The sequence below is a fragment of the Myotis lucifugus genome, unplaced genomic scaffold (assembly GCF_000147115.1).
Source record: "Myotis lucifugus unplaced genomic scaffold, Myoluc2.0 scaffold_109, whole genome shotgun sequence".
Taxonomy (NCBI): Eukaryota; Metazoa; Chordata; class Mammalia; order Chiroptera; family Vespertilionidae; genus Myotis; species Myotis lucifugus.
The window spans coordinates 3479794-3490556 of NW_005871157.1; the positions used below are offsets into that span (position 1 = coordinate 3479794).

At 52.3% G+C, this 10763-nt stretch overlaps 1 protein-coding gene across 2 annotated transcripts in view; it reads right to left on the bottom strand.

The window, feature by feature from the left end:
- FRMD5 (FERM domain containing 5) overlaps positions 1 to 10763 on the bottom strand; it is a 283025-nt gene that overhangs the window by 16813 nt on the left and 255449 nt on the right. For both annotated transcript variants that reach the window (XM_006093115.3, XM_006093116.3), the window contains exons 5-7: positions 9476 to 9573; positions 7208 to 7331; positions 4574 to 4661 (exon numbers count right to left, since the gene is read on the bottom strand). In XM_006093115.3, the coding sequence (XP_006093177.1) occupies positions 4574 to 4661; positions 7208 to 7331; positions 9476 to 9573 (310 nt within the window). The remainder of the gene's footprint in view (positions 1 to 4573; positions 4662 to 7207; positions 7332 to 9475; positions 9574 to 10763) is intronic.

The following is a 10763-nucleotide window of genomic DNA, read 5'->3' on the forward strand; positions in this document are numbered from 1 at the left end:
GTGAGTGACAAAAGAGGAGGAAAGGAGGACGCGGAGAGAAGTGACACAGACAACAGTCACCTGTCCCCTCCCTCTCCTGATGAAATCGGTACCCACAGGACTGAGCCATTAATACACCTGGGAGGTGGAATAAAAACTCAGGTCTTGACGGCACAGGCAGGCACCGCCCTCTCCACTCCACATCCGCCAACAGCCAGAAGAATGTAGTTCACGCTCACAGTTTGAGGTAGAAGTTTGCTTTCACTTTTTCATTCTTGTGCAAAGAGCTTGGTGTTGGTTTTGGATCCCAGCTCTGTGACTTACTTAACTTCTCTGAACTTCAGTTTCCTCATTTGTAAATTAGGACAAGAAATAATATGTACTTCAAAAATACGACTTGTGTCTGATGGCCTGAATGACTGACCGCCAGGACGAGGCTAACGGAGCTTTCCTGGAGACGGCACGGATCTGCACCCGTCAGTCACGTGGGGCCCACCAGCCAACGCAACCTGCATCAACTCAGTCTCCTCAAAGGCTTGTCCTCAGATGTGCCGTCTGCCCAGAAGAGGGTTTTTGGAGATCAGCACTGACTGGTTCTTAGAAGTAGGGACATCTGGCCACCTTGCCCTGTCCCCCAGGTTTCACCTCCAGATACAGTGAGGCAGGCTTGTCGTCTGCCCCGTAGGGACATCCTGGGTGTGATGGAGGAGGGGCACAGCGTTCTCGGTTGTTAGGCCTCTCTGGATCATCCATCCTCTCTCTAGAGCATGACTTACACTAATTCAATCTGGGCGATGAAGCCTCGGACTTCATTAGGGAGGGGGAATCTACATGCTCTTCCTGACACTTAGGCCCATTCCTGAAAGGGCTCGGAGCTGGCACCTTTAAGTCAATCATGAAAATCACTCAATTTTAATATACTCAAACCTGGCCACAAGAAACTAGGGTGGAAATGGGGAGGAGGCACCCCATAAGAGGCCTGGTGTCACCCCATGACAGCTCAGAGGTGGAAATCTTGGTAGAAACTTGCCACCTCGCTGACTTTAGTCAAGTTCTTCCTTTCAGCGCAGCCAAGAGGGGCCCACCTGAGGATGGGGGTGAGCCATCACTGCTCCCCATTCTGTTCCTCTGTGGTCAGGGGCAACCTGTCAAGCTGGAGGAGGGTTTATTTAGAGAGAAGCCTGGGCAGCTCGATTATGAAAGTTATGGTCCTATTTTAAGGGCAAAGGAATGACATTGGCATTTTATTTGTGTGGTTGCTCCAACCTAGATCCTGCTGAAATCAGTTTTCTCCTGGTCTGTCAGAACAGACATAAAGCCACTTGGTGAACTTAGGTTAAATTTTTATGGGTTCAGTCGTTTCGTAGGTCTTTGCCTTCTCTACCACCATTGGCAGAGAGTCCTGCTTTGTTCCTAAATAAATGCCGTCTCTCCAGAAGGAAGACCACGAGTGATAACTGAAAGCACAGCCCTGAGACACAGACAGCTCTGGGTTCGAGTCCCAGTACCGTCTGTACCAGTAACTGCACATGTTAGTCCCTCAGAGGTATTCTTAGCTTCAAAAGAGAACAAGGACATCTTGGCAGTGTGATCGAAAAGACTAAGTGAGATAGTGCACATGAGTGCGTGGCACGTTCGTTCAATGAAGGGCCCCTTTATAACTCATGATAAGGCTGGGTACAGGCTGGGTATCTGGGACGGGTCTGAGCACTCCACAAACCTTAATGGCGGGAGGCACAGTCCAGGCCTGCGGGGACCCAGGGGAAGCAGCCTGTCCCAGGGCCTCTGGGAGGACAGGATGGTGGCTCCTGGGCTTGGAGAGGTGTCAGGCTAGGGAACAGGTGCAACACTGTCCTCGTCCAGCAGCTACAGGCGTGGCCTGCGGGGGCTCCTGCACAGAGCTCGGGCAGCTTGTGAACGTGCAGCGTTTGGCATTATCTAAGCCAGCAGCTACCGGAGCCCTCCGTCTGTCCCACCCAGATTCGGCAGGATCTCCTCTTCCTGGTCCCAGGGCCAGACAAGGACATGTGGACAGAAAGAAACCATCCGCATGGACAGGAAGAGCAGCAGCTTCTTAATCAGTCCAGGAGACAGAGCCCAGCCAAAGTGTTGTTCTGCTCCCATTTAATTATCAAAACGATTCCTCTTCTTCTGTCCTCCCCAGGGCTACGTGCCCCAGATTCCCTGGGCCCAGTAATAGCCTCTCTGTTAATAGGAATCATCAGTATTTATTACCCCGAGTGCTCCAGCTTATTTCAGCTCTCCTTGTAGCAACACCAAGGCGAGTGCTTGGTAGCATATCACCAGAGTGGCTCTACTTAGTGACAAGAGCGAAGGCTCCCAAACTGATCTTGCTCAAAACGCTGAGGAAATCCTGAGCCGCAGCCCAGGGATGAGATGCATCGAGGGGCCCTGTGCGGGTCTGCAGTAGGGCCCTGGCTGAGCAAGAAGCGTAGGGCCCCGAACAAGGGACTGGAAGCCCAGTGCTGAGCGTTCCCACCCATCCCCAGAGGAAGACACAGCATGGGAAGGACTTCAGTTCAACTTCTCGCTCTACCTCTCGGGGCCTTGTAAATTGTGGTTTCTTGGAACTTGATATTCTCATCTGTAAACCAGGAAGAATAATACCCATCTCCCAGGGCTGGCACGAAGAGGAAGTGAGAAAATAATGTGAAAGGATTCCCGTGGGCCTGCCATGGAAGGTGTCACAAGTGTCCCTTCCTTCCTTCCTGCAGTCCCTTCAGCCTGTGTCCGAGAAGGACACACTCATCAGAGCCAGGAGCCCCACAGGCACTCAGCTGTGCCCAGGTCCACGGCCCACCAGGTGCCGTCAGGTGGCAGCCCTGCCCAGGGACCCGTCTCTGAAGAGGGGGGCACTCTGTGTGGCCTCAAGGGAACAGGGCAGATTTGGAGTCAAAGAGAGGTGCCTGGCACCTCCTGATGACCATGCCTGTCTTTAGGCAGCTGTGTCTTTGGAGGTCATGAAGTGACTCCGCAGTTCAGGGAGGAGTGCAGTCATTGAGTGCCCACTGTGTACAGATGAGGAAAGTGAGGCTCGGAGAAGCCTCGAAAGGCTGCAGGATGCAGGAGAGCAGAACTGGAGCCGAGGCCGGCTGCGTCTGAGGCCCCCTCAGTCCTGTGCGGGCTCCTCTGCTGACAGCGCCTGAGCCATGACTGCAGGTTGGACTACAGCAGTTACGCAGAGGCATCACTTACGAAGCTGTGCTAATTCACTTGTAAACACCCATGGCACAAAAGAGGCATCAATGTGTCTTCTGACAGCGCTGGCCTTGCAGAACACAGGGGTTATCTGGCGGGAGGCCGTGCTGGTGGACGGGGGATGCGGGGGCGGGGAAGGTGAGCCGGGTTTCTGACTTAGAATGTCAGAGTTCACATGGGAAGTGTCACCGTTAAGTCCTCTGCAAGAACAAATCACCGTCCCCTCACCAAGAGGCCAAGGGAACACAACCCTGCCCCACAGCACTGGTTCCTGGGTTTCCATTCTCTTAATTTTTGCTGGAAACTTATGCTGTCCCCTCACCTATCGGGAGGAAGGGGTCACTGTCCTCCCGCTCCCATGGGAGACTGTCTCCCTCGGGTCAGTCTGAGGATCAGTCTTACTGGTGGTACAGCGGTCTGCCCAGTGGTGAAAAGACAGAGGCAAACACTGGAAGAAACTGAGGCAGAGACAGGATTGTCAAGGCAAGTGGGGTAGCCCTAACCGGTTTGGCTCAGTGGATAGAGCATCGGCCTTCGGACTGAAGGGTCCCAGGTTCGATTCCGGTCAAGGGCATGTACCTTGGTTGCGGTCACATCCCCAGTAGGGGGTGTGCAGGAGGCAGCTGATTCATGTTTCTCTCTCATTGATGTTTCTAACTCTCTGTCTCTCTCCTTTCCTCTCTGTAAAAAAAAATCAATATATTAAAAAAAAAAGACAAGTGGGGTACAGGGATGAAGTGGAGGGACACGGCCAGAGAGTCCCGGGAAGCCGCGGGTCCCGCTGCTCTCCGCAGTGACTGCGGCTGCCTGAGCTCATCTCCCCAACGCCAGACACATGTGAGTAATTACAGAGGTTTCTCTGGGCAGGGCCTCCCTGGCTGTCCCCGTCTTGCCCTGAGAGGCGCATAATGGAATTAAATGTGACTCCACTGCAGCTCCGCACAGCGACTTACGCGGCTGCAGTCAATAAAACCGCTCTTGGAAGGAAACAAGATTACGGGCCGGGCCGGGGAAGGGTGGGCAGTCCGCTGAGCAGGCTCAATCGCCCCCTGTGGCGGGCTTTCCACATTCCTCCTCTCTTCATTTCCACCGAATTACCCACGGCTGCCACACTGGGCCCGCGGTTCAGATTTGTTATTTAGATGGACTTGGCCTCCGACCCTCTGACATTGACGTGGCAGCACCAAATGACGCAGCGTGGAACCCAGAGGAGTTTTCAAAACAAGACATTTTCTCCGGCATCTGTCACTAAAAGCGAATCACCCAGCTTCTGCAGGGGTGGAGGGGGCGGGGGTGTGGGCACGTGGGCTCTCCCTGCCTGCTGCCCTCTCTAGAAGGCAAGTGCGACCTCCCCCCACCCCCGTGGGGACCCTACCTTACACGGGTGAGGGTCCACTCCGTAGGTCTCCAGTGTCTGCGCTTTTCTTAAGAAGTTCAGCTCTGACGTTGCTGGTGTTTGACCACTGGAATAAAGAAAAAGATGGTTTCGGGGTTTCCTGTTTCCATCGCTGCCCCCGAGGCAAATTATTATCAAGTGCTCAGGATGAGTCTCATACCACAATTTTTCCAGAGTGCACTCCCTGCTCTGTCCTCGGACCAACTTGAGAGATTTCAGTCCAGGGTCAAAACCCCACACGTCTTCGGGGGAGAGGCAGGCTCCATAATGAATGACATGGGCTGAGTGGAACACAGTAGGGAGTGATGGGGACTGTGGCAAACTGGGGAGTGCAACCCCAGCTAAGGAGGGGAGCTGCTTCTCTGCTCCAAGACTGCAGTCATGTGGGAATGCAGGGCCCAGCTCGGCTAGACGTGATTTTTAATGAGAAGTCAGAGATACTGATTTTTTGTGTGGAATTTCATGATTTTAAACACTACAGCAGCAGACAAAACACATCTGTAGGCTGGCTGCGGGCCATGGGTTTCTCATCTGGGATCTGATCTAGACTGAAATGCACACAAGGGGCCTGGATATCTTGCTGTGCTGCCTCACCCCCTTCCTTTACCAAGAGGGCACATGGGAATGGAGGGTGACGAGACGCAGCAGGAGACAGTGCTGAGCTCCCCAGACGCCACGACAGCTCTGCTGTCCACGGGGTGATGACTATGAAAAGGAAACAAGCAGCAAAAGGAAGAAACCAGCCCTGGCACAAGCCCTATGAAGAAGGGGCCTCTAGCATCTTCATTCCCCCGTATCTGAGTTCAACACAGGCCGGTGGCATATTCCGTCGTCAGGCTCTCTCGGGGCCCCGAGCCCTGGCAAAGCAGATGTACTTCTACAGACGTGGGGGTGGCTTCGGTGTGAGGAGGGCTGGGCAATGTGTGAAGGGCAGAGAGACCAGCCACCCACGGTGGGAGGAGGCCAGGGTGTCCCTCTGGAGAGGCGACGATCAATCGGCACCTTAAGTGCCAGCCTCTGTGCTGCCTGCTGTAAAATATACCAAGACCTTTAGCGCCGTCTGGGCCATTGAGGAACTCATGTTAGAGCTGGAGAAAGGAAACACAGACCCATTTTACAGTGTGAAGCAGGAGCTGAACCTGTGTAAGAAGTATGTTTACTGCAGACTTCTACATCCACCCATGTGCTGAGCACAGAAAGGTGTCTGGGAAATACTCGTGCAGCAAGCCAAGGGCTGGGCTGCGTAGCTCCAATCATCGCTGGAGTTGGCCCAAACCGCTCGGGTCCGCAGAGCAGCATCGTTTCCTGGGAGTCTCCCACCTCCTACAGGTTTCCGAAGGGCTGTTCCCACTGCTCTGACACCCCAAACCCTCGTGACAGCCTCGAAGGGAGTCCCAGCACACCCTGCTATCTCCTTTGAACGCACCCCGAGCCCTCACACAGGCCCGTGTGCATTCCGACCTTTGCCACAAGGGGCCGCTATTTCCCTAAAAGTGATGGGAGGAGCCCGGTGGAGCCAGGCCTGCCCAGGGAGAGGGGTGGGAAGCTGCTGGGATCCCACCTTTGACAGGTGTCTCCATCCTGCTGGGAGGGTGGGGAACCGGTCCTGCCCCGCACGGCGGGCAGGCAGTCTGTTTATAAAGGCGAAGTAGGCTGTGGGGACATGTATGTCAGTAACATCTTTGATTGAAGGTGAAGATTTGTTCTTTGTGTTTTGGGGTCCAGGGGATCAGGGTAGGGACTAGTTTAGACTTAATATTACCATTAGATATCTTTTACCCCCACCTGGGCGTTTTTCTTCCCCAGGAAGGCAGTTACACATATATTTTTAAGATTTAAAAAAAGTATAATGTACTGATAAAATGGCACGTTTTATTTTACAACAATCCATTGTATATCACGGTTTTCTTCACGGTTTATCTGTTTGGAGAGCCCGTGCTCCAGCGTGCCACATGAAGTGGAGCCCAAACACCGTGTGTGTGTGTGTGTGTGTGTGTGTGTGTAATCAATCTTTGTAGGAAACCCTATTTCCTATGGGTGAAAGGATGCATTAATGCTATTTGATGAAATTAGGAATATCCTGCGTTAATTAAGAACCTGAGGAGCACACGCTCTTGCTTCCAGCTGCTTCTCTCCTCCTTCCCTCTGCGAAGGTGGAAGAGGCAGCGCTGAAGATGCGGTTTCTGACCGCGGGCTCTCAGGGCACCCACGGCATTGCCTGGTGCCGCCCCACCCACTGACCCGGAGCCCCTGTAACACGGTCTCCGACTGAGGCCAGAGGCTCGCTCGTTTTTCACATTCCCACGCAACTCCTCCTCTAATCTTTTTTTTTTCCTTCTGCTATTTCCCTTACGGTTTTTCCCCCCTTTTTGCCAGTTCATGCTTTTGACCTCTGTCTCTTCATTTTTCTTGGTGAAGCAAATACCTCTGCGCCAATCTCCCTGTTTTCCTTACTATGCAGCGTCTTTCTCTTGCCTTTGAGTCTCAGCCTACACCACTCTTCGTGGAGGTGAGCCCACAGGGCGTGGGGCCGTGCTGTCAGTGGGTCACCGGAAATGGCACATACGGACTCAGGAAGGTCAGAGTCCTGGGCTGGAACGGAGTGTCACTCACCTGAGTTCTGTCCTGTGAATCTCAGCAATTTTCCTTTCCAGCTTCTCTGAATGTTTAGGGAAAAACTGGAATTTGGAGCTGTAGCCTTCAGGGTGTTTTCCTGGGTCATAATCTCCAATCTCCGCTTGTAAAAGGAAAGCAGAGGAAGACAACTGTGAGCATTGGCAACGCAACAGAAGACGAACACACAGAGCAAAGTCAGCGCACGCACCGGACTTACACGGAACAGTGGACCTTGAGCGTGGCTGTGGGGCGGGCGGAGGGCATGCACCTCAAGAGCATGTCCACGTTTGTTCTCCCAGGTGTGCACACTGGGCTGATGCCAAGTCTAAGCAGAGAGATGGTAGAGCTGACCCCGTGTTCAGGAGGGCACCACAAGTAAATTTGCAATGAAAGAGCAGAGGTCTACACCATGGCCCTCCTCCATTCGGTTAGGAGATGAGGGCTTGGGAGCAGTGCTCTTGGTGTCAACACAGGACACTGTAAGCTTGATCAGGAAGACAGAACCTCTTGGGCCCGAGTCAGGTCAGAAATCCCGCTTTGAGGATTTTAGTAGGGACGCAGCAAATTGATGAAAGAGCCCTGACCCAGACTCAGAACTCAACTTTCTGTCCGAACGAAATGAAATCAAGTGAATAAATTTGAATAAATATTCACTGAGAGCTGAGCAGGTGCCAGGTCCCCCGGAGAGGACTGCGGAGCAGGGAATACTGGCTGTCACGAGAAAGTGCCCTTGAGATCCGCAGCACCGGTGCCCAGGCTGGCTTCTCAGGTCCCTGCAGGCGTGGGGCTCCGTCCGGGAGTCCATCCTCAAGCTGCTAAGCTGTCGGATCTTTGAGATCTTTGGGGGCAGGGGTGGCGGTGGGTGGGCCCACTGTGCTCTCCAGTGTGTTCCGAGGTGAGATCCCAGCTCTTCCCACGGGAAGTGCTCCACAGACACGCGGTGGAGATGTGAGGAGGAAGGATGTTAAGAAGTTCTAGCTGCCGTGGTTGTCCTTCCTCCTTCCCTCGTGAGAACCACAACCAGTGCTGGGAGAAGTATGGGGGGATGAGTAACTATCAAGGGGAAATGAGCCCTCCTCTCACCGTTGAATATTATCCTTCCAAATACGTGGGGATTTCTATTTTTGAGCAAGAGACTAAAGGCTTCTCTGGGCCTAACGTCCAGAGGGACCATGAGCCGTGGAGTGATTTATTATGACTTTGTTTAGAAATCTCCAAATGGGAAACATCAATGTTGGACACCATTTCCTTAAAGGAAAGAAACGGAAACATTCAATATGGTTGTCAGGGTAAACTGAAAGACTCGAGTTTAAAACTGCACGTAGATGGAACCAGGTTCGCCTTTAAAATGAAAAGGGCCTCTTTGGGGACCTCAGGGTTGGGAAGACCTTCCTGTTTAGGCGATTGTTAAAAATAGGAGTCTCAGCAGGCCAAGTTGTAATGGGCTGACTTTTACATTCTTCACGCAGCTCGGCTATTTCTCTTGCCAGAAGAATTTTAGTTTCTATTGGCAAGGATTTTCCAGGTTCTCTTCATAAAGTAGCCTCCCAGAGTTCACAGATTTCCAAGTAAGCGTTCAGATTCTCTGATGGAAACTTCACGACCTCAGTGCTATGGTCCACAACAGTCCAGTGACAGTGTCAGGCGTAAGGACTAAAATAAGTCTAGGAAGTGGCACTTAGAAGTCCCTTGCATTTCATGAGAGGAGAGGGATTATATGTGAAGAGTGCTTACCTTTCCCACTATTTTTGCAAAAACAAAACAAAACAAAACAAAACAAAAAACGGAAGAAAAAAAAAGCCAGTCTGGGCACCAGCTGAGTACAGACTCAACTCTACCTTATTAGCATGTTAGGAAATGTGTTTGTTACGTGGAAACATTTTCAACTTTGAGCACTCTGAACAGAAAGGGCTCCGAAATGGGCGCCAGAACTCCAAGGTGCTTCACTTCTTTGAGATTCACATGAAAGGAAACGTGGATTCAGATGACTCTCCAGCCTTGGTAACCTTATCACCCAAGGGTGCAGGGAAAACACCCCCAACACCGTGCGGATGACTCGCAGGGCTGGCACAAAGACCTCGGGCCCAGCGTCGGGCTCAGTGGTCAGAGCCTTCTCCGGCTAGGGAGTCGTGGCAAAGCCCTCAACTTCTCTGCTTCAAGTTAGACATGGCTGTGTGTACCCAAGAAGTAGTCATCTGTGGTCACGGAAATAATGTAATCTGCACTTAGCATGAAAAGCGAATTTGTCCTGTCCAAAGTCATTACCTTGAAGGATATAAGCCGCTAACAAGGCGGCATCGGATGTTTTGCAGAGGAGGCGGCCGTGGTAGAGATCCCTTTTGATCTGCAGGAAGACCAAGTACCTGGAGAGAAAGCACGGGCTGCATGATAAGAATTTCTTTGATTGCTTTAAAGACAGCAGCTCTATCAGGACACTTTTACTACATTAAAAAAAAAAATCTCAAAACATACCACAGAACAAATACAATTTCCATTTCCCTGAAGACTCTTTCAAGTACTTTGCTCTGAACTGATTTGAGGTTCAATTCAAAACAACCTGTCAGTCTCTTTCTGTAGCTCAAAACGGAAATGGCACTCCCTGGTAAAAACACTGTCCGCCCAGTGCTGGGCGTGGAGGAGCCAGCCCAGATCAACTCATTCCCCAAAGGAAACCTATGTTGGAGGAGAGGGGCCGCCTGGGCCTCTCTCCACCTCAGACTCTGGCTGATGTTCCTTCCTAAGAAGTGGTCAGTGGTGAGGGGCGCACCCAGCGAGCTCTGCCTTGGCCTGTCGGGAGAACCTGTGGGTCTGTGCAGCAGCCGCATCATCGGCAGAGGTCAGCCTGATGTGTCCGAATTAAATAAGGTGTGAGAAGAGGCCGACTGAAGGAAGCGTGGAAACTAGTGGCTAACCCTGCTTCACGTCCACGAAGCTCTCGCCTCAGGTGGGAGGATTTCAGAGCAACAGCAACTGCCGTGTGCTGAGCGCGCACTGTCTGCCGGCCCAGGGGTGACGCACTTTACATGCAACATCTCACCTAATCCTCACCTGACACTTGGAGGTAGGTCTATTATTATCCCCCCACCCCACCCCCTTCCCCCTTTTAAGGAAAAGACAGTGAGGCTCATGTGATTTTCACATGGGCACACACTGGTAAGAGGCAGAGCCAGGATTCAAATTCCGGACTGTCAGACTCCCGAGGCTGGCTCTTCGTCACTATGTTGTACTCCTTGCACTCTCACGGCTTCCTAGTTTCACAAGCAGCTGGTGCACCCTGTCCCAGCGGAATGGAATTGCTGACTTCCATTTTGAAAATGTCTTTCCAAGGAGTGGGGTCTTCAATGTTCATAACTTCACTGGTACCCCAGGAAGAGCAAGAGCCAGGGGTAGCAAACTCTTATGGACATATGTTTAAACCCCACAGTGGTTCCCTGGGCGCCAGGGGGAGGGGGGAGGCGGGGCGCTCAAACATACTAGTATGTCTTAAATTCTTTGCTACTCCTCATCTCACAGAGGTAGAACTTAACTCCCTCCCTCTGAGTGTGGGCTGGAC